The 24,115-nt window shown below is 53.9% G+C and overlaps 1 protein-coding gene across 1 annotated transcript in view; it reads right to left on the reverse strand.

Moving 5' to 3' along the window:
• Window positions 1–485: 485 nt before the first annotated feature.
• Window positions 486–24,115, reverse strand: part of galnt16 (UDP-N-acetyl-alpha-D-galactosamine:polypeptide N-acetylgalactosaminyltransferase 16) — a 238,832-nt gene continuing 215,202 nt past the window's right edge. The window contains exons 14-15 of the mRNA XM_072487379.1: window positions 22,196–22,312; window positions 486–1,020 (exon numbers count right to left, since the gene is read on the reverse strand). Coding sequence (XP_072343480.1) covers window positions 868–1,020; window positions 22,196–22,312 — 270 coding nt within the window. The 3' untranslated portion in view covers window positions 486–867. The remainder of the gene's footprint in view (window positions 1,021–22,195; window positions 22,313–24,115) is intronic.

Here is a 24,115-nt window from a genome sequence, read left to right on the forward strand (position 1 = left end):
CCCCGATCTCTTCCTGCACTGACCAGTTCAGCTCATCAGTGCAGGAAATGAGGTAGGTGCGGTCTCGGCAGAGCGTTCATCGCCGAGGCCCAAAGAGTCCTGTTTGATAGCGGGGTCATTCTCAGTGCCTACACCCCGCTATTCGCGCCCACAACGGGGGTATTTTGAAAGTTAAATCTCGCCCATATTTCTAAAAATCATAGGGGCATTGAAAAAAAAGGTACATTTTTCATTTTGATTTGAAGTTTCATTTATTAGTAATATCCGAGATGGGGAGTGGGGGGGCGGGGGGAATGGCTACTTGACTGGAAAATTCTTAACTGTTGTTCAGGTAATGAAGGATCTTTTTGTTTTCCAATTGGTGTGGGAAAGGCAGAGCACCATCATGGTCGATGTACTGGTTGACCTGGGGGGTGGGCTATTGGTGGCAGTCGGTCATGTGATAGGTAGTAGTTCATGGGAAAGAGGCAAACATACTTGACCAATTGTGACAAGAGATTTACCTGCGTTTGGAATAATTAACCACTCTCTAAAGGTAAGAGATTGAGCTAATCAGTGACAGTGAAGTTATACTTTGGAAAGAAAGAATCACAATGCTGTAGTACACAGCAGCTACAGAGAAAGGATGGTATTCAGGCTGTTTGTGCACAATGGTTTCTTTAGACAGCTCCAGCGGTATCTGTGCTGTGTTGAGTGTCCTGTCCAGTTGTTTCTTCTCAATTGCTGTTCAGACAGCTGGTGCTGATGCGTTCTGACCTTTTCTAATCCAATGTCTGAAGTGGACATGTATTTACACAAATGTCAAAACCCCCTCCTCTTCTTTCAAGTCCACGCATGCTTAGTGGGGGCGACGCATGGCTTCTGTTGTCACGTCACCTGCAGCCGCTCCCACTGTTGGCTGCTGAGCTCGGGGCGACAGGGTGTGGTCCCCACCCGGCTGGGCTCGGCCTTGACTGCTTGGCTGTCCAGGCAAGCGCCAGTTATGAGCTGCTGGATGGCTGATCCCTTCAACTTCCATTTCTGAAATGAATAAGGAACACATCATCACTCACTTGTATTTTAATACAGCGTCTCTCATGACCTCCGGATGTTTCATGGTCCCCGTTACCAACACCAGCTTTTTGTTCTAGATTTATTTAATTAACAGAATCTAAATTCCTCCAATTGCCAAGGTAGGATCTGAACTTGTGCCTCCTGATCACTAGTCTTGGCCTCTTGAGTTTCTACTTCCCAGCCTACCCATTTTATACTGTAACCTTAATGAATGGTGACTGTTGGAATGCAGGAAATGTGGAAGTCAATGTGCCCATGGCAAGCTCCCACAAGCAGGAATGATTTATATATGTGGGCTGGGACACGCCAGCTTATATGTCAATCTCACAGGACTGGCAGGATCTCATTTTAATAACTCAACTGGAAGATGGTGCATCTGAAAACGCAGGACTCCCTAGTCATGATTTTGTGCTCAAGTCTTTGGCATGCAGCTTGAACCCACAACAAGGTGACAGTGTCTTAGAAATGAAATGAAATGAAAATCGCTTATTTTCACAAGTAGGCTTCAAATGAAGTTACTGTGAAAAGCCCCTAGTTCGCCACATTCTGGCGCCTGTTCGGGGAGGCTGTTACGGGAATTGAACCGTGCTGCTGGCCTGCCTTGGTCTGCTTTAAAAGCCAGTTCTTTAGCCCTGTGCTAAACCAGCCCCTAGAGTACTTATGGCACAGAAGGAGGCCATTTGGCCCATCGAGTAGATGCCGCCTTGCCACCAATGACATCTCGAGGACTCAGTCATATGCTCCTATTGACATAATCTAATCTCTGGGAACTGAGTCCACTTTAGTTTCATGGGACAAAATCTTACAGCTCTTCACGGAGATCCCGCCAACAGCACACCCTCGCCATGTGTTTCCTGGCAGCGTGGGGTGGAATCAATGGGATCCGATTGACAGTGGCAGAACTGGGAGATCCCGCCACCGGACAAAGGCAGGGCACCCCCCGCCACCGAGAAACACGCCACAGGGGAGGCGAGAGAATCCTGTCCGTGATCTATAAATTAAAGGGTGATAGAAAATTAACAACCTTCAATTGTGGCAGTTCTATCTGTACTCCCACATTGGCTTCATTTAATTGAAAATACCGTCCTCAATTCTAAAACAAATTAAAATAATTGTCTGGCTTGACAAGATAAATAATATTTAATATATCAAAATGAAACTGTATGTGTGTGCGGAGAATGGTATTTGGCACTATTATGGACCAGGGTTTAGAGAACCCCAAAGTGTATCATTGAGTTCACCTGACCCACAACTTTTAATAGATTGTGGTATGGGGAGCACACGGCCCACTCTACAGGTGTGGTACAGCAGAAATGGAAAAGTATTTTTTAAAGCAAAACAATGTTTATTCTATGAACTCAAGTTAACCTTTTTCAAACATACAGTGAACATCTTAGCAACCATTAATTCAAATACAACCCCCAAAGAATACAACACTAAGTAATCCTTAACAACTTGCCAAACAACATCCAGAAGACAAAAGAAACACCTTTAAACAGAAGCACATTAGATTTACATTCACTACGGAGAACATTTATAATTCTGAATTCACCAAATGATCAAGAGATAGTCTTTTCATGGCAGAGAGATCAACAGTACACCTGCTTTGTCTGGCTTCAGCTCCAACACTGAAAACAAAACTAAAACACACCCTGTAGCACACAGCCTAAAATGAAAGTAAAAAGCTGACAGACAGCCCAGCTCCACCCACACTGACACACTGCAGTAATATGAGCAGCCAAACATTTCTTAAAGCGACATTCTCATGACACACACTTCAGTGCAGGATTAGATTTTGGTATGGCTAAGTATGGCTGAGATAGGGATTGCCAACTGTAAATTGATTCAAACCATGACCAGGTAAAACTAGAGATAAGCAGTAGATAGTCAGACAAATGTCACTGAGTACAGAAGTAGCATATAGTCCTACGGGTAAAGAGCTCTACTTGCCAAATAAACTGGCCTTGGTTGACCAAAAAAGGGTGATAGAGACACCAAACCACTAAAGGAAAGAGCATATAAAAGTGCAAAGAATAGTGCAAACCCAAGGGCCTGGACATAAAAGTGTTCAACTATAACTTTGACTGGAGACAAGCCAGAAACCAGTTGTAAGGCATAAGCCACTGCAAATTCATCGCCATAAGCTCCACTTTCTTCATCAAACCTCAGCATTTCCAGCTTCCATCTTCAAAGACAATAGTATAGTGACTATTTTGATTTTTCTAAATCCTAAATGTATGCTGTCTCCTCCGTAATCATGTTTTCATGTAAGTGTATGTCTTACAAGAGAGAGAATGGGTGCTGTTGTCATTACATTTGGGTGTCGAGTAACAACGGAATCTACCCGGCACGCTACACTTTGTGAGATTTAACACAATCTCACGAGACGTTGCGATGTCAATTCTGCCCATGTGGGCGGGATCACTTTTTGTCAAATCTGCATATAGCACAGTGGTTAGAACTGTTGAATCACAGCGCCAGGGACCCGGGTCCGATTCCTGGCTTGGGTCACTGTCTGTGTGGAGTCTACACGTTCTCCCCGTGTCTGCAGGGGCTCGGAGCTGTACAGCTCTCGGTGGAAGGTCGCCAAGGCCTCGTTAATCTCATCTGGCGCTGCACCTAGTTTGCCGTTCTTGTCCTTCACCTGAGCTATTTCCCTCGTGGCTCTTGCTTCCTCAGCTGGTGAGCCAGTAGGCGGCTGGCCTCGTCTCCACGCTTGTAAAATGTCTCCCGTGTCTGACGGAGCTGGTGCACTGCTTTCCCAGTGGAGGGCAGGTCAAAGTCCATTTGTAGCTTTTCCCTCTCTGCCATTTTTGATTCCCTTGTTCCTATTGTTGCCATGTCCAGTTGGACTGCGAAGTCCAGTCCTACCTTGCTCCGTCCCTCCAGCTTTCCTCTCCTGCCGTCTGCTAGTTTTACCGTCTCTTCGGCCCCTTGGATGGTTTCTTTGACACTCGGTCCTCCTCAACGTCCTTCTCATTTGTGGTGTGCGAGCCGACTCCTCCCAGAACCCTTCTCAGTTACTTCTCACTACCCTATTTAAATATTAAATAGGCCAGAACTTCTGATCTCAGGGGAGTGCGGGGGGAGGGGAGGGGAGGCTGCTGGTGTGTCGCCACCCTGGAAGTACCCCAGAAGATGCACTAGGGACCCCTCGGACGTCCCCATGCAAGGACTGCACAGGAATTGCCCGGGAGGTTTAAGCTTCAGAGGATTCTGACTTTCTTAGAACAATAGTTTCCCAGGAAAGATTAGAAGGATTAAAACAGGGGCAGCACGGTTAGCACTGGGACTATGGCGCTGAGGACCCGGGTTCGAATCCCGGCCCTGGGTCAATGTCTGTGTGGAGTTTGCACATTCTCCCCGTGTCCGCGTGGGTTTGACCCCCACAACCCAAAAGACGTGTTAGGTGGATTGGCCACTCTAAATGCCCCCTTAATTGGAAAAAGAAATTATTGGGTACTCTAAACTAAAAAACAAGAAGATTTAAAACCACATTTATCTCCTGGTAACTATGCAATTAACGCCCCCCCCCCCCACCCCCGAGTCCCCTGACTATCCGCCGCCAACCTCAACCCCGACCAGACGCCCACGCCACAACTAGACAGACCTCAGCATGAAACAAGCCCCACTCACTGACTACCCTCCCAATTCCCCACCGACACCCTTCCGACCCCCCCAACCCCCAACAACTACCCTCCCAACCGCGCCAAATACCATCCGGACCCCTTTACCATTTGCACCCTCGCCAACCAGCCCCCTGTCCTGACCACCCACCCCCTCACTCACTTACTTGACACATCTTCTCTCCTGTTAAGGCTGGGGCAGTTTTACAGCAGCTAATGTGGTAAAGAGGGGGAGTGGCTTCACTTCACCCGACACTGCTGTACCGTACTGCTAGGAGTCCGGATCTGCTGCTAGGAATATGTATCTGCTGCTAGGAGTCCGGATCCTAGTAAGCGATTTTCATTTTCATTTCTTGCGTTTCTATCTATCTTCATATGGTCATCAAAATTGGCTATACTACAGTCAGTCCTTACAGCCAAACCATTAATATAGATCTAAATATTTGAGGCCCCAGCACTAATCTCTATAGAACTCCACTGGTTACAGTTTGCCCGTCTGAAAATGTCCCATTTATCCTGACTCTCTGTTCCTGATAATTAGCCAATCCTCTATCCATATATATCAATACATCAACAAGACTGTGATCTCTTGTGCAGTAAAGTTTAGTGTGGCATTTTACTGAATGTCTTTTGGAAATCCAAATACACATCTATCGCTTCCCCTTTATCTTCGCTGTGTGGTATATTCATAAAGAACACAAATAAATTTATCAAACACAATTACCTTTCACAAAACCATGTTGATCCTGCCTGATTGCATTATGATTTTCTAAATGACCTGCTGCCATCTCCTTAATAATGGATTTGAGCATTTTTCCTATGACAGATGTTAGACTAACTAGCCGAGATTTTCTTTCAGTCTCCCTCTTTTCTAGAATAATGGTGTTAAGTTTGTGGTTTTCCAATCCGCTGTTTGTGATTTTCCAGAATCTAAAGAATTTTAGAAGATTACACTACCTCTGCAGCCACTTCCTTTAAAATCCTAGGATGATGGCTATCTGATCCGCAGAATATAGACTCCCTACAGTGCAGAAGGAGACCATTTGGCCCATCAAGTCTGCACCAAACCTTCGAAAGAGCACTCCACCTGGGCCCAATCCCCGTAACCCCAACTAACCTACTCTTTGGACACTAAGGGACAATTTGCCATGGCCAATCCACCTAACCTGCGCATCTCTGGACTATGAGAGGAAACCGGAGCACCCGGAGGAAACCCACGCAGACACAGGGAGAAAGTGCAAAGTCCACACAGACAGTCACCCGAGGCTGGAATGGAACCTGGGTCCCTGGAGCTGTGATGCAGCAGTGCTAACCACTGTGCCACCATGCCGCATGTGTCAGGCTTTAGTACCATTAGTTTTCCTAGTATTTGTTCTCCAATGATGGTGATTGTTTTAAGTTCCTCCCTCCCGTTTGTCCCCTGCTATTCTTGGGATGTATTTTATGTCTTCCGCTGTGAAGACAGATACAAAATACCTGCTCACAATCGCTGCCATTCCTTCATTTTCCATGAGCAATTCCCCAGTCTTATCCTCTAAGAGACCAACATTCCTGTTAGCTACTCTTTTCCTTTTACAAACACAGACTGTAAGTAAAATCCTGGCCACAGAGAAGACACAGCTAAGAAAGACACACAGAAAATGTTCACGTCAGAGCTAAACTGGAAGTTTGGAAATCCAAGATTCAAGCGGAGTATAGACCTGTAAAAATGCCTGATAAACTGAAGACAGTCAGGGTACAGATCTTCAATGCTCTCAATGGGAGGCAGCCCACATGAAAACTTAGGAGTGGCAGAGTGAAACTGTCACTTCAGTTGTATGCAGTGGAAGTGAATATATTTCTGTAACTGTAGGCATATCTGAACAAATATCAAAGATTTTTCTTCACAGAAATTAGCCCGTCGTGAAGAAAAGATCTCACCAGCTGTACAGAGTACAGAACTACCATCAATCCCAGAGGTCCACGGGTCACCAACAACCAGATTAGGGCAACGAGAGTTACCACAGCAACATGTGCCATGGGAACCACACTCTCCAGACAAGGAACATCATCCAGGTGAACTGCCAATGTCAACGTACATGCACACCATTAAGAGACCTGCATGGGTTAAAGACTATGAGCAAGATCGTCCAGATCTTCTGGTCCTGCCAATGGTGCAACTCCCATTGATAGTGGAGGGACTAGAGGATCCCACTGTTGAGGAACTGCGGGGAGGCCAGAGAATCTCACCCTATATGGGCAATGCAGAGACTGATTAGTAGAAAAAAGGTTGTTACTGCATGAGAATTATGGGTAACTTGAGTAACAGGATCGTGCATGCAAACGTGTCTTTTGTTCAATATGAAAATGGGGATGTTTGTATCTTTTGTTCAATATGAAAAGGGTGATTTTGGGGTTTTGAAATGCAATAATACATGTCCAATCTGGCTTGCCATAGTCATGTGACTCTGCCATGAGCTAAACTCACTGTTGGCTGCCATCTTAGATTAGTTCAATAAAGCCTCTCACTGAAGAAAACTGCTGTCTTTACACATGAAAGACTGCCTCTATCAGCGGACAAATTGTAGTGAACACCACTAGTGGTATATTATATGTATTACGGCACTGCCCATATATTAGAGGTACGATGGTAAATCCCTGCCTGCTGGCTCTGCCCAGCAGGCGGCATATAAAAGTGTATGCTCTCCTGCGCTGCAGCCATTCTGGTTCCAGCTACAGGAGGCACAACATCTTGTTTAATAAAGCCTCGATTGTTCCACCATTCTCGTCTCGTGGTAATTAACGGTACATCAATTTATTGAACAAGATTTTTAAACGATGGATCTCCTCATCAAGCCTGATCTCCTGCAGCTGAGCCCTCAAGCAACCAACGCCATGTCCACCTTCGACCACTGGCTAGCCTGCATCGAAGGCTACCTCAGAGCAGCCGCTGAAGAACCCTCGGACTCGCAAAAGCTCAAAGTCCTCTATTCACGGGGGAGCCCTGACATTTTTCCCCTCATCCGGGATGCGCCCACCTACTCCGAAACGATGACGCTCCTGAAGGGACATTACGTTAAACCGGTGAGCCAAGTGTACGCCAGGCACTCCTGGCCACGAGACAGCAACTCCCCGGGGAGACTCTGGACGATTTCTTGCGTGCCCTGCAGATCCTAGGTAGGAACTGTGACTGCCTGGCAGTTTCAGCAGCCCAGCACACCGTACTCTTAATTAGAGACGTTTACGTCACGGGCATGAAGTCTGCATACGTCCGCCAGCGGCTATTGAAAGGGAGTACGCTCGATCTTGCGAAGACTAGGAAAGCTCGCTAATTCGTTAGAAGTAGCCTCCCGTAACGTTCAGTCCTATACCCTGACCGCGCGGCACTCTCGTGGGCATCGTGGGCCCCACCAGCTGCCGACTCCAGCTCACCGCAAGCCTGCGCCGCGCGGCAGCCAGCCAACTCTGGGGGGCCCAAGTGTTATTTTTGTGGACAAAGCAAACACCCCAGGCAGCGCTGGCCAGCGCAGAGCGCGACCTGCAACCGGTGTGGGAATAAAGGGCACTTTGTTTCTGTTTGCCAGGCCTGGTCGGTCGCTGCTGTTTCCAGGCCCGGCATTTCTACACCCCCAATGGGCGCCGCCATCTTCCCCACTGCAAGCCACTTGCGGCCCGTGGGCGCCGCCATCTTTGATGCCGCCCACCATGTGCGCCCTGTAGGCGCCGCCATCTTCGGCGCCATTTTGAACCATGCCTCAGGACCTCTGCTCGTCTGACCGTTAATTGCCTACTGTTACCTCCGCCACCGCTGATCAGCCCAGGACCTCCCAGCATCTTCCGCAGCTCGCCTCTATCACCCTGGATCAGTCTCGGCCCCGCAACCTCGCGACCGCTACGACGACGGTGAAGATCAATGGGCACGAGACAGCCTGCCTCTTTGACTCCGGGAGCACAGAGAGCTTCATCCACCCCACCCCACTACAGGAAGGTGCCGTTCCCTCCCGGTACATCCCGTCACCCAGAAAATCTCCCTGGCCTCCAGATCCCATTCCGTTGAAATCCGGGGGTACTGAATCGCGACCCTCACCGTCCAGGGCATAGAATTCAGCAACTTCCGGCTCTACGTCCTCCCCCACCTCTGCACTGACCTATTACTTGGCCTGGATTTTCAGTGCCATCTCCAAAGCCTGACTTTAAAATTCGGCGGACCCTACCCCAACTCACCGTCTGCGGCCTCACGACCCTTAATGTCGTTCCACCTTCCTTGTTTGCGAACCTCACCCCGGACTAGAAACCCGTCGCCACTAGGAGCAGACGGTACAGTGCCCAGGACAGGACCTTCATCAGGTCGGAGGTCCAATGGCTTCTGCGGGAGGGGATTATCGAGGCCAGCAACAGCCCCTGCAGAGCTCAAGAAGTGGTAGTGAAGACGGGGAGAAGCACAGGATGGTCATTGACTAGTCAGACCATTAATCGGTACACGCAGCTCGATGCGTACCCCCTCCCACACATATCTCACATGGTCAATCAGATTGCGCAGTATCAAGTCTTCTCCACAGTAGACTTGAAGTCCGCCTACCACCAGCTCCCCATCCGCCCGTAGGACCGCCAATATACTGCGTTCGAAGCAGATGGCCGTCTCTATCACTTCCTTAGGGTTCCCTTCGGCGTCACTAATGGGGTCTCGGTTTTCCAGCGAGAGATGGACCGAATGGTTGACCGGTGCGAACTGCGGGCCACCTTCCCGTACCTAGATAATTTCACCATCTGCGCCCCCTCCTGGAACTCCCTCTCCCCCACTGCCCCAAGGCCCTGAAACGATGCCTGGGGTTTTTCTCATATTACGCCCAGTGGGTCCCTAATTATGCGGACAAGGCCCGCCCACTCATTCAGTCCACAGTTTTTCCTCTGACGGCTGAGGCCCGCCAGGCCTTCAACCACATCAAGGCGGACATCGGCAAGGCCACGATGCACGCGGTCGACGTATCCCTCCCCTTTCAGGTGGAGAGCGATGCATCGGACGTAGCTCTGGCCGCCACCCTCAACCAGGCAGGCAGACCCGTGGCCTTCTTCTCCCGCACCCTCCATGCCTCTGAAATTCGGCACTCCTCTGTCGAAAAGGAGACCCAAGCCATTGTGGAAGCTGTGCGACATTGGAGGCATTACCTGGCTGGCAGGAGATTCACTCTCCTCACTGACCAACGGTCGGTTGCCTTTATGTTTAATAATACACAGCTGGGCAAGATCAAAAATGACAAGATCTCAAGGTGGAGGATCGAGCTCTCCACCTATCATTATGAGATCTTGTATCTCCCGGGGAAGCTCAACGAGCCCCCTGATGCCCTATCCTGCGGTACATGTGCCAGCGCACAAATGGATTGACTCCGGGCTCTCCACTATGACCTCTGCCACCCGGGGGTCACCCGGTTCTTCCATTTTGTCAAGGCCCGCAACCTGCCCTACTCCATCGACGAGGTCAGGACCGTCACCAGAGACTGCCAAGACTGCGCAGAGTGCAAGCCGCACTTCTACCGGCCAGACAGAGCGCATCTGGTGAAGGCATCCCACCCCTTTGAACGCCTCAGCATGGACTTCAAAGGGCCCCTCCCCTCCACCGCCCACAACGCGTACTTCCTGAATGTGATTGACGAGTACTCGCGGTTCCCTTTCGCCATCCCATGCCCCGATATGACTTCTGCCACGGTAATCAAAGCCCTGCACAGCATCTTCACTCTGTTTGGTTTCCCCACCTATACCCACAGCGATTGGGCATCCTCTTTCATGAGCAATGAGGTGCATCAGTTCCTACTCAGCAAGGGCATCACCTCGAGCATGACGACCAGCTACAACCCCCGCGGAAACGGGCAGGTGGAGAGGGAGAACGGGACGGTCTGGAAGGCCGTCCTGCTGACCCTGCGGTCTAAAAATCTCCTGGTTTCCCGCTGGCAGGAGGTCCTCACGACGCGCTCCACTCCATCCGATCGTTTCTCTGCACCGCGACTAACGAGACCCCTCACGAACGTGTGTTTGCCTTCCCCAGGAAGTCCACTTCTGGCGTCTCGCTCCCAACATGGCTGACAGTTCCTGGACCCGTCCTCCTCCGGAAGCATGTGTGGAGCCATAAATCGGACCCCTTGGGCGAAACAGTCCACCTCCTCCATGCCAACCCGCAGTACGCTTACGTGGCACACCCCGACAGGCGCCAAGACACAGTCTCCCTCCAGGACCTGGCACCCACTGGGTCCCCCCCCACGACCCCTGACCTGACCCCCCCCCAGCAACCCCCCCCCCCCCCCCCCCCCCCCCCCACCGCCCCCCGGTTGCCTGATTCACCCCTGAGCCACCTAACCTCCCTCAGCAAACCTCACCACAGCCCCCACCCCAGCAGGATCCGTCCTCCCACTGGATCCACTCAGGGGTGACAAAGACGAGGACAACACGCTCCCGGAGTCGCAGGTGACCACGTCCGCGCCCACATCACCACCAGGACTGAGGCGATCGCGGCGGAGGGTCAAGGCCCCCGACTGACTTAATTTGTAATGTTTCTACCACCCACGCCGGACTCTTTTTTTAACAGGGGGTGAATGTGGTGAACACCACTAATGGTATATTATATGTATTACGGCACTGCCTGTATATTAGAGGTAAGATGGTAAATCCCTGCCTGCTGGCTCCTCCCAGCAGGTGGCGTATAAATGTGTGTGCTCTCCTGCACTGTAGCCATTCTGGTTCCAGCTACAGGAGGCACAACATCTTGTTCAATAAAGCCTCGCTTGTTCCACCATTCTCGTTTCGTGGTAATTGACGGTGCATCACAAATCTCCAACCCATCACCCTGGTCCTGGACCTCTTATGAATGCTGTGGGCTCTATTGTTCTGCAAGCATAAAGGGGGTTAAAGTGTTGTTTTCATGATGCTAAGGGAAACCCATTGTTGCCCCTGGTCCCATGAAACATCAGGGGCTGGATTCTCCGTTTTTGAGACTATGTCCCCACGTCGTCGTGAAAACTGTGGTCTTTTACGGCAGAAAAATTGGGGGTGGGATTCTCCACTCCTGCGCCGAAGTGCCCATGCCACAGTGAACGCCGTTGAGGTTCACGAAGGTGCGAAACGGCCCCGATCCCGACCGATTCAGGCCCCGACAATGGGCTAGGATCGGAGCCGCGTCATCTACACGCGCCAGGCCTTGTCGCCGCGTAAAGGTGGCGCTGCATACATGACGCGGCCGGCGCCGCATAACTGGCGTAACCCGCGCATGCGTGGTTGCCGTCCTCTCTGAGTCCGCCCCGCAAGAAGATGGCGGACGGATCTTGCAGGGCCGCGGAAGGAAGGAGGTCCTCCTTCAGAGAGGACGGCCCGACGATCGGTGGGCACCGATCGCGGGCCATGCCACATTTGAGGTACCCCCCGGTGCAGGATCCCCCCCCACCCCCCAGGCCGTCCCCCCCAGCTTTCCCGCGCTGTTCCCGATGGCAGCGACCAGGTGTGGACGGCGCCAGGGGGAACCCGCCGTTTTGGCCTGGCCGCTCGGCCCATCCGGGCCTGAGAATAGCGGGGGTGTCGGAGAATCGCCATTTTGGGTGTCTCCGGCGATTCTCCAGCCTGCGGCCCGCGGAACTCGACGGGGTCATTCCCGCCGCTTAGGAGAATCGCGGGAGGGCGTCGGACCGGCGTCCCGGGAAATTTTGGTGGCCCAGGTGATTCTCCCAACCGGCGCGGGAGTGGAGAATCTTGCCCTGGGATCAAAAGGCCACAGATTCCCCGTTTTGCTGGGGGCTAGCAGGGAGCTGTCATGTAGCTCACAGCTCCAGCTGCCGATACGGCCCCCCGCACTTTCGAGTCAGGGTCCCCGCATGCGCATGGCGGTGGACTCACCGTGCTCCATGGCGAACTCAGCCCACGGACCTGGACAATAGTGCCCCGATCAGCTGCTCGCTCACCCGGAACACCCGCACAAAAATCCCAGTCCCGAATGAGGCCCCACTGCCCTCCGATCGGCCCTCCCCGGATGTGTTTGCAGCCGCCATGCGGGTTTCACAGACCGTGGGACCATGAGTGGTCCACGCTGCCGGGAATTCGGCCGGTCGGGGACGGAGAATAGCGGGACAGGCCTCAGGCAATGGTGGTGGATAATCGGCGCGGCGTACTCCACGAGTACAGCGCTTTTAGTGGGGTGGAGAATCGCGGAACCGGCGCCGGTCCCAATTTCGTGCGGGAAACTGGAGTCTCCGTCCCGTCGCTGAATGCAATTTCGGCGTCCGGGTGCGGTGAATCCAGCCCCAGGTTCCCCATCTGTCCTTACAATCCTCACGCTCTCATGAAATCTGGGTAAGATGCGAAGAAGTTGCAGGTTACAATGATGCCCACACATACAACCTATGCAATTATGGAAGCTGGTGAGAGGGAACTCTTTACACTTCAATGCTAGTTCTAGCCCTTAACCATTCAGCGCCTCGACTTTTTCTATTCAACTTTCATCCACTTCTTGATGTATGAAACTCAAAATCATCCGTACATTGTAGAGTAGGTTATTCATCTTTTGTCGGCACCAGGCCCAGTCCCTCAGATGGGGCCCACAGCTGCTCAGCTCCCCGATGACCTCCCTCCAGGCCACCTTGGCCATTTTGTGGTCAGTGACTAGAAAACAAATCTCTCTGATCTTCTGAACGGCCTGGTGGAGGCTGCACCGCGAACTCTCACTGCACCCTGGGGCGATACACCTGGCGAATTGCGATATCTCCGGACACAGCTGAATCAATTAACGATAGTGTGGTGGTATGTATTAGGGGTAATACAGTACACCATGAATGCCGAGGAGCTATTGGAGAACAGATGCTGGGTCCCGATTGGACCTGCCGCCTACTGGGCTCCACCCAGATAGGCGGGGTATAAGAACCTGGGTTAATCCCCGCAGCTGCATTCTGTGACTGAGCTGCTGGGGAACAAGTCTGAACAAGTCTGCTCAATAAAGCCTCAATTGAAGTTCGATATGTCTCGCCTCGTGTGTGATCGATGGTGCTACAGATAGCCACTGAATTTTTACAAAGGTGGAGATTTCTGCTACCTGGACTCTCAAGCGCTTTCAGTTGTGATGTTCATACATTTGACCAATTGCAATCCTGTCAGAATTTCAGCTTTTAATCCGGGCTTTCTGCCCCTTTAAATATGGTGCTTTCTGCTGCAAGGGGATCAGGTGATGCAGGTCTCTTGACATCAGGGGCAAAATTCTCCGTTATCGGCGCAAAGTCCGCCGATCGGCGCAAAAAACGGCGCAAATCTGACTTGCGTCACGCCGGAAAAATGGTTCAAAAGTCTCCGGCCCGAAATGGGCTAGCAGCGACGTGACGGGATCCGCGCTTGCGCACATGGTTCACGCCGTGCAGCGTCATACACGCCGCACGGCGTGACGGCTCATAAGGCCGCGCTGCTCCCCCCACCCGACCGGAACACCCGACCGGAACACCCGACTGGATGGCTGGCCAACGCTCAGCCCCGAGGTTGTGGAGGCGCTCCTGGACGCAGTGGAGCAGAAGAGTGACGCCTTGTATCCCGGGCACGGCCGCAGAGTTGCCCCACGCCACAGCCGGCGTCTGTGGAGGGAGGTGGCAGAGGCCGTCACCGCTGTGGCCCTGACACCACGGACAGGCACCCAGTGCCACAAGAAGGTGAACGACCTCGTCAGAGCAGCCAGTGTGAGCCTCGCCCATATTCCCCCTCCCACATATCCCCCCTCCCCCATATCCCCCCTCCCCCCATATCCCCCCTCCCCCCTATCCCCCCTCCCCCATCCCCCTATCCCCCCCTCCCCTATCCCCCCTCCCCCTATCCCCCCCATATCCCCCCCATATCCCCGCTCCCCCATATCCCCCCCTCCCCATATCCCCCCTCCCCCATATCCCCCCTCCCCCATATCCCCCCTCCCCCATATCCCCAAGTGAATCCAGCCCTAACCTTAACCTCTGCAATGCACGCGCAACCGATGGCGTGCATTCATATACCTGCCTAACACTGTTGCCTTTTACCCCTGCCACCCCCCCCTACCCCCCAGGAGAAGTGCGCACACAACAATAGGGAGCATGTGAGGACTGGAGGAGGCCCCGCTGATGAGAGGCCACTGACCGTACACGAGGAAAGGGCCCTGGAACTGGCTGGCGGACCTGACGACCGGGAGGTTGCTGATGCAGAGGTCGGGGGCGTACTAGCAAGTGAGCCACCGACAGCCCGTCCCCATATCCCCCCTCCCCCATATCCCCCTCCCCCATATCACCTGATCACTGCCTGATGTCTAACCATGCATGCTTCATTGTGTATCGCAGGAGCAAACGTCCAGGCACCCATTCCCGCAGATGCAGACTGCCTGCAGGATGCCCCTCGGAGGCCACGGGAGACGGAGAGACCCGGACCCTCCAGCATGCGACGCCCGCATGATGCCCCTCGGAGGCCACGGGAGACGGAGAGACCCGGACCCTCCGGCATGCGACGCCCGCAGGATGCCCCTCGCACACCACGGGAGACGGAGAGACCCGGACCCTCTGGCATGCGACGCCCGCAGGATGCCCCTCGCACACCACGGGAGACGGAGAGACCCGGACCCTCCGACATGCGACGCCCGCAGGATGCCCCTCGGCGGCCACGGGAGACGGAGAGACCCGGACCCTCCGGCATGCGACGCCCGCAGGATGCCCCTCGCACACCACGGGAGACGGAGAGACCCGGACCCTCCGGCATGCGATGCCCGCAGGATGCCCCTCGCACACCACGGGAGACGGAGAGACCTGGAGCAACAGGGAGGCGACACCCCCATCACGTGCGGGAGCGACGACGCAGGCGTGTGCCACCCAGCGACGAGGGGGGCAGCCACAGGCCCCCGTCACATCCGGGCCAGGACACCACTACCCAGGACACCACTACCCGGGTCACCACTACCCGGGACACCACTACCCGGGACACCACTACCCGGGACACCCCTACCCGGGACACCCCTACCCGGGACACCCCTACCCGGGACACCCCTACCCGGGACACCCCTACCCGGGAAGACGAAATACCGGACAGTGACTCAGAGTGGATGGGTGGAGACGAACCCCCACCCCAAAGTGCCATGGACTCAGAGTGGGACGAAGAGCACGACACAACGCCACTGCTGTCACCAACACCCTCCACCATCGCAGAAACACTCACCTCGGTTGGGCACTTTAGTGATGAGGCGTCTGGTACACTCACTGGTGCGCACAACACAGCAGGTGGAGGTAGGAGCAGCAGAGGGGCCGGGCGGTCGGAGGGCAGCCCAGCCCAAGCGAACATCTGCCGCCCAGATGGATCCCGGGTTCATGGAGTTTCCACACCCACACATAGATCCGATGCAACCACCGACCCGGAGACGAGCGAAGAGGGTGACGGCCGGCTTGCGGCGGCTGCAGTCGCAGGTGGAGGAGTCCACCCGCGTCCAGGAGCTGGAAGTGGTGCCGGTCATGCGTGCCACCCAGGCCGACACCGCACGGGTGGCGTCCGCGGTGGAGGCAATGGGTGCGACGGTGTCAGACATGGGGAACGGTTTGCGAGGTCTGGGGCTTTCCGTGCAGGCGGCGTCTGTGGCCCAGGACATGGCTGCCCTCTCACAGGAGGCGATGAGCCAGTGCCAGCGCCAGATGGCAGAGGCGCTCAACACCATGGCCCAGTCTCAGCAGGCCATGGCCCAGTCTCTGCAGGCCATGGCCCAGTCTCTGCAGGCCCTCGCTGAGGGCATCGGCGCCAGTGGCCATGTGCGAGCCGGCGTCGCACTGTCACAGACAGGGTTTGCCAACCCCCTGGGCTCCATGGCTAGAAACCTGCAGACCCCTGTCGATACCAGCACGGGCCTCCAGGACTGGCAGCGCCAGATGCCGGTGGGGGCGTCGGATGGCCAGTCCGTTCGCATCCCCCACCCATGTAGAGGCCTGGGGGCCATCAGGCACCCCGAGGGAGGAGGTGTGGTCCGTCCCGGGTCCCCCTGTAGGGGAGGTCCAGGAACACCGCGACACCTCGGACTCCCCCCCCCCCCCCCCTTCCGTCCCAGGTGCATCGGGTGGGCAACGGGCAGGACAGGTTGGCAGCTCGCCATCCCAGTCGCCCGGGCCGCAGCCTGGCCCATCTAGGCCAGGACGCCCCAGGAAACGGCCGCCAAAGGGATCCAGTGTCAGAGGGCAGGAATCACAGGAGTCCACCTCCAGTTGTGCTGTAGCGTCTGGGGAACCACGTAGACTTAGTCAAAGGGCCCGTAAGGCCAAACAATTAGACACTGAGTAAGTTGGCACGGGTGCAGGGCACAGATGAGTTTTAGGGGCTAGGGCACGTGCATGAACTCCTTTGGTTATTAAAGTCAATGTTACACCTACAGAAGCTGCCTTTGTGCTCTGTCCCAAGCGTGCGGGGGTGTCATGTACGTTGAGCGCAAGTGTGTGTGTGAGGGGTGGTCTTACCTCAGCCCCAGGTGAGTCTGCCCCCTTCCCCCTGGCCCGCCATCAACATCCCCCCGGGGAGAGGACGGGACCGTGCGCTGCAGTGTCACAGCCGCATGCAGGGAGGGTCCGGGTGGATGGTGGTACTGTGGCCATGGGTCAGACATAGTCCAACGATGTGGAGCCAGGAGCTCACCACAGGGCGGGTTGTCATCATCCTCCATGGCCTGCAATAGACACGCGTCCACCCGCAACTGTGTGAGCCCGGCCGTTGTGCCGCAGGTGGATCGGCAATGGGGGGGGGGGGGGTGTGGTGTGCATGCGGGTGGGGTTGGGGAGGGAGGTGAGGGTGCTGGGTGGGTGGATGGGTGGGGGGTGTGGGTGGTCGGCTGTTGCCATGGTGTGCGGTCTGTGGCCATACTACCCGATTCCCACGCCCATCTAGTCAGTGAAGCGGGCGGCTATCAGTCTGTCCCGTGCCCGCTGGGACAGCCGGTAACGGTGGACAGCCACCCGCCTGTGTCTAGCCCGTCTGCCCTGACCATTGCCCCCATCCCCCTCATCTGGGGAGGACTGCGCCTCTTCCTGCTGCTCCTCCACTCCGCCCTCCTCTGCCTGCGGCACATCGCCCCTCTGTTGGGCTATGTTGTGCAGGACGCAGCACACCACAATGATGCGGCCGACCCTATCTGACCGATACTGGAGGGCGCCCCCAGAGAGGTCCAGGCACCTGAAACGCATCTTCAGCACGCCAAAGCACCTCTCTATCACTCCCCTTGTCGCTACATGGGCATCATTGTAGCGGTTCTCCGCCTCATTGCGTGGCCTCCGTACAGGCGTCATCAGCCACGATCGCAATGGGTAGCCCCTGTCGCCCAGCAACCAGCCCCTCAGCCGGGGATGGCGTCCCTCGTACATGCCGGGGATGGATGACCGCGACAACACGTATGAGTCGTGTACACTGCCTGGGTAACGGGCGCAGACTTGCAGGAAAATCATGCGGTGGTCACAGACCACCTGTATGTTCATCGAATAGGTCCCCTTCCGATTGGTGAACACGGCCCTGTTATCTGCAGGTGGCCGCACGGCGACGTGCATCCCATCGATCGCGCCCTGGACCATGGGGAACCCGGCCACGGCAGAGAAGCCCACGGCCCGGGCATCTTGGCTGGCCCGATCTACAGGGAAGCGGATGTAGCTGTGCGCCATGGCATATAGGGCATCTGTCACTGCCCGGATGCACCGATGTCTGCGATATGCCGGACAGGTCCCCACTCGGTGCCTGGATTGACCCCATTGCGTAAATGTTCAGGGCAACCGTAACCTTGACGGACACGGGGAGAGGGTGTCCCCCGCCAGTGCCACGCGGTGACAGGTGTGCCAGCAGGTGGCAGATGTGTGCCACGGTTTCCCGCCTCATCCGGAGTCTCCTCCTGCATTCCCGGTCCGTGAGGTCCTGGTATGACTGCTGGGGCCGGTACACATGGGGCGCCCTCGGGGGCCGCAACGTCCTCCTCCCCCTCCTCGTCCTGTCGGTCAGGTGTCCCTCCAGCCTGGGCGGCTGCCGCCTGCCCCTCTGCGGCAGGCTGCGCCGCCTCTCTGGCATGCTCCTCCTCTTCATCCAGGGCAACATGGACATTAGCGGCTGCCGCCACGGCGGCCAACATCGTTGGATGATCAGAAAACATGATGGCCTGGTGGGGGGAGGGGGGGAGGGGGGGGGGGCACGACATGTCATCATTGCCCATATCCCCTCCTTCCCCCCAGCCAGGTGGCATGGACCGCATGGGTCCAACTTTTGGAGGCTGGCACCTGGCCAGGTGGACCAACTCACTTGCCCCCCCATCCCCCTCCCCGGCACGGATCCCCCATCCCCCTCCCCGGCACGGGCCCCCCCCCCCCTCCCCCTCCCCGGCACGGACCCCCCCCATCCCCCTCCCCGGCACGGACCCCCCCCCCCATCCCCCTCCCCGGCACGGGCCCCCCCCACCCCCCATCCCCCTCCCCGGCACGGACCCCAACCTCCTCCCCGGCACGGACCCCCCCCCATCCCCCTCCCCGGCACGGACTCCCCCCCCCATCCCTCTCCCCGGCACGGACCCCAACCTCCTCCCCGGCACGGACCCCCCCATCCTCCTCCCCGGCACGGACCCCCCCCCCCATCCCCCTCCCCGGCACGGACACCCTCCCCCCCCCCCCCATCCCCCTCCCCGGCATGGACCCCCCCCCCCCCCATCCCCCTCCCCGGCACGGACCCCCATCCCCCTCCCCGGCACGGACCCCCATCCCCCTCCCCGGCACGGACCCCCCATCCTCCTCCCCGGCACGGACCCCTCTCCCGGCACTCCCCCGGAGCCCAGCCCACTCTAACCACCCCCCCCCGCCGCGCACACACACACACACAACCCGAGACACACCTCTCCCCCACACATTCAGACTGCGGCCACGTCATCGCCTGCCCAGCGGCCAACCCCCCAGGCCGTCACTCACCTCCACGCTGGTCGGCGTGAACCTGGAGCACAGGTTCACGCCGATGAAAAGGAGGTTTGATTTACGGCAACGTGAAAGGTCATCACATTGACGGGACTTCGGCCCATCCGGAAGGGAGAATATCGTCAGGCCCAAAATCGGCTGCCTTGCGCAGACCCGTGCCATTCTCCGACGTCAGCGGCGCCATTAACGCCCCGCCGACTTTTCTCCCTTCGGAGACTTCGGCAACCGGCGGGGGCGGGATTCACAGCGGCCAACGGCCATTCTCCGACCCGCTGGGGGGTCGGAGAATGACGCCCCAGAAGTGTGGAACTCCCTCCCACAAAAAGCAACAGATGCTAACTCATCTAAACATTTGAAGTCTGAGATCAATAGCCTTTCTAACAAAGGTAACGACAGGAAATGAAGCTATGAGGATAGATTTAAAGTAAAGATCAGGCATGATCTCATTGAATCGTGGAACGAGGCATCATGGCCTCCTTCTGTTTCTATTCTGACGATTCACAAGAAAATCACTGCTCTGGAAGAATACTGACTGCATCTACAACATGGTTCAAACGTGCCACTCTACTCCATAATAGTATGGTAGTATAATTATTACATTTTACTAGATTATTAATCCACAGAACAAGTTCAAACTCTAATGCGGCAGTCTGAGATTTTGAATTTAGTTAAATAATTGGGATATTTGAATAAAATCTGGTGTCAGTATAGTTGACCATGAAGCTGTCAGTTTGTCATTAAAAACACCCCAACCAATTAACGTCCTTTAAGAAAGGAAACCAGTCTGGGTTTATATGGGTCTGCATTCCCACACCAACATGGCTGATTTTTTATGCCCTCAGGTGGTTTAGAAGTCCCTCAGTTATATCAAACGGTTCAAGGAATGGGCAACAGATGCCAGCATCGTCAGCAACATTCCCTCTAATTTTTATTTTGGAACACGCGGGCAACTTGTTCGAGTGCGTGGCCCCTTTATATTCTTTTGCATGGCCACACACAAAGTAATTCAAAGGGGCCAACTTGAGTGCTGTCAACGTGGGGACTTTGCAGTTGTTGCATAGAAGGGACAATTGCTCGTCAGTAATGCCCATGTCCTGAGAATGAATGGGCTTGAGTGAGTGGGAAACACCAGGTTAGAATCTATCTTGCATCGTTTCATCTTTGCAGGGGTGGGGGTGGAGATTCGGTGGTTGAGCCAGCTTAGCCTTAAAGGAATACCGCAGGGTGTTTCTTGGGATATAACAACCAGTGATCCCTGCTGATGTCTATATTTTAACGTCTCTGCTAAGTAACCATTTTCTGTTTTAAGTGTGCTTCCCGCTGTCTGACCATAGCTGCTACTAGTCAACCTAGTGTTTTATTATAAATATAAACCGCAGGTGAAAGTCTGTGTAGTAGGAAACCCTGCACATGTTTTCCATTAAGAATTAGAATGTTTTGAAGAACAAGTACCAGTTAATACTGTAGAAAGGAGGCTGTCTACCTTTCAGTATTATAACAAAGATATGAAAACTATGTAATGTGATTCATGATTCTTTAAAAAGAGTTATTTTTCCCCCTTCCCTAGATTTATTCTGGTAGATTCACTAGCTATTTCCCCTTCCAATGTCCCTTTCTGCTGTACTAAACTTTGTTCACTATTTACCTAGTGATTGACATATCGCAGGGGTCGATCTCTGGTCTGTGCTGAGTGTGTGGTGTGCCAACTGTTGCTTTGAGCAACACTCTCCCTTCTTGAGTCATGGGGCCCGATCGAACGGCCTTGTCGGGCCCTGTAATTTCGCAAGAGGCCACTTGCAAGTTTTTCAATGTTCGGAACGCCTCACGATATCTAACGAGATCTCACAAGACGTCACGATCTGGATCCCGCCCTCACTGGCGAATCTCTGGTGCCGGAGACTTCGGCAACCGGCGGGGGCGGGATTCACGCCAGCCCCTGGCGATTCTCCGACCCGGCGGGGGGTCGGAGAATCTCGCCCCAGGATTTTGTTTTTCCTGTTAAATCACGCCCATGGATTCATGTCTTAACCCCAGAGACTTGAGCACAAAACTCACAACTGCAGTACAGAGGGAGTGCAGCACTGTCAGAGATGTCATCTTTTAGATGAGATATTAAACCTGTCCTCTCAAGTGGACTGAATAGGCACCATGGTGCAACTAGAAGGACAGAGGAGTTCTCCCCTGTGACCTGGCTAATATTTATCCTTCAACCAACCAACTAAAATGCACATTACCTCATTGCGCATAGCAAAATACCACAAACAGAGCCTTGGCTGCTGTGTTTCCCCAGATGCCCGGAAGGAAAAATCAGTAAAACTTGGGAAATGGCTGGTGTTGTCCAAACTGGACTTGTACACTGTAAAATGGAACTCCAAGTGCTCATCAGTGCCAATTTTTACTGTTTTTGCCTGCTGGGTCACAACAGTGTTTACTACAAAACCATTTAATTGGCTCTAAACACTGTTGGCCTACATACCAGGATGACAGTAGAGGAGGAGGAGAGGGGCTAGGTATCCGAGATTGAAGCCTGCCTTTCGGAGAACCCACCCTCCAATTCCTCATTGTCGGAAGGTCAATTCCGACAGTTACACAGAGTCCGACTCTCACCTGTCTGCCATCCTCCCGATTGCACAGCTCCAGTACGATCTGCGAACCTATGGAGAAGTTTGTAATCGCCACACACTTGTCCTGCTGCCTGATTAGTGGTCCAGAAAACACCCATTCCTGCAAATAATCAAACATCAAAACCCAATCACAACTGCAGTGTAACCTAAATCATAACAACAACAACAACTTGAATTTATATAGCATCTTTAATGTAATAAACCACATTATGCCGCTTTACAGGAGCATTATCTTTTACCGGGAAACATACTTCCCAGCAATCAACAATACAGTCCGTACAGATTTTTTCCCTTTCACCATCCCCCCACTCCCCCCCCCGGCAATGAACAGCTCCTCAAACACGGTCACAAACATCCCCACAGGAGCATTATCAAATGAAGTGTGACACCAAGCCATGAAGGAGATATTGGGACAGATGAGCAAAGGTTTGAAGGAGCATCTTATTTATTTATTTATTTTAAATTTAGAGCACCAATTCATTTTTTCAAATTAAGCGGCAATTTAGTGTTGCCAATCCATCTTTGGGTTGTGGGGGCGAAACCCACGCAAACACTGGGAGAATGAGCAAACTCCACACGGACAGTAACCCAGAGCCAGGATCGAACTTGGGACCTCAAAGGAGCATCTTAAAGAATGAAAGAAAGGAAGAGAAGGTTAGGGAGAATATTCCAGAACTTAAAACCTCGAGAGCTAAAGACACAGCCACCAATGTTGGAGTGATTACAATCAGAAATGCTAAAGAGGTCAGAATTAGAAGAGCACAGATATCTCAGAGGATTGTGGAACTGGAGGAGATGAGATAAGTAGAGGCTGGGCCATGGAGAGATTTGAAAACCAAGATGAGAATTTAATCAGGAGCCAAAGTGGATTGGTCAGCACAGGGGTGATAGGTGAACAGGAGTTAGGATATAGGCAGCAGAGTTTTGCACAGGTTTAACTTTAAGACAGGTGGAAGATGGGGGGGGGGGGGGGAGGGGGGGAGGGGGGAGGGGGGGCGGCGGCGGCGGGCGGGGCGGGTGTTGGAACAGCCAGGTCTAGCGGTAACAAAGGCACAGATGACCGATCCAGCAACAGATGAGCTGAGCCAGGTGATATTATAGAGGTGGAAATATAAGTAAGTAAAGTCGGCAAAGGCTGCTTTCCCCTTTGAGGAGGGAGAGCTGACTGGTGGTGGTGATTTAACCTGCGGGTCACCACAAGGTTGAGAATGTGGGTTGTCAGGGTGGCACGGTGGCGCAGTGGTTAGCACTGCTGCCTCACGGCGCCAAGGACCCGGGTTTGATCCTGGCCCCGGGTTACTGTCTGTGTGGAGTTTGCACATTCTCCCCATGTCTGCGTGTGTCTCACCCCCACAACCCAGAATGATGCACAAGGTAGGTGGATTAGCCACACTAAATTGTCCTGTAATTGGAAAAAAATAATTGGGTACTCTAAATATATAAAAAGAAAAAGAGAAAAAAAAATGCAGGCCGCCATGAATAACCTTCGCTGGTCTGGGAATTGAACCCACGCTGTTGGCTTCGCTCTGCATCACGAACCAGATGTCCAGCCAACTAAGCTGAACCAAAAGGCTTTGGTCTCACTGATATTTAAATGGAGGAAGTTTCTACTCTTCCAGTACTGGATGTTATAAAAGCAGTCTGATAGTCCAGCAATGGTGGAGAAGTCAAAGGGAGGTGACGGTGATGTTGAGCTGGATGGTGTTTGTGTACATGTGCAAACTGACATGAGGCAGCATGAAGATTAGAAATGGGAGGGAGCCAAAGATAGATCCTTGGGCAGCAGTGTGGGAACAGCAAGAGCAATCAGTACATACCCTTAGATAATCATATGGAGAGATGTTGGTGGAGGATAGTCTGGTCAACCGTGTGAAAGTTTGTAGATATGTCGAGAAAGGGGTTG

Source organism: Scyliorhinus torazame, chromosome 2 (genome assembly GCF_047496885.1).
Source record: "Scyliorhinus torazame isolate Kashiwa2021f chromosome 2, sScyTor2.1, whole genome shotgun sequence".
In the NCBI taxonomy this organism is placed as follows: domain Eukaryota; kingdom Metazoa; phylum Chordata; class Chondrichthyes; order Carcharhiniformes; family Scyliorhinidae; genus Scyliorhinus; species Scyliorhinus torazame.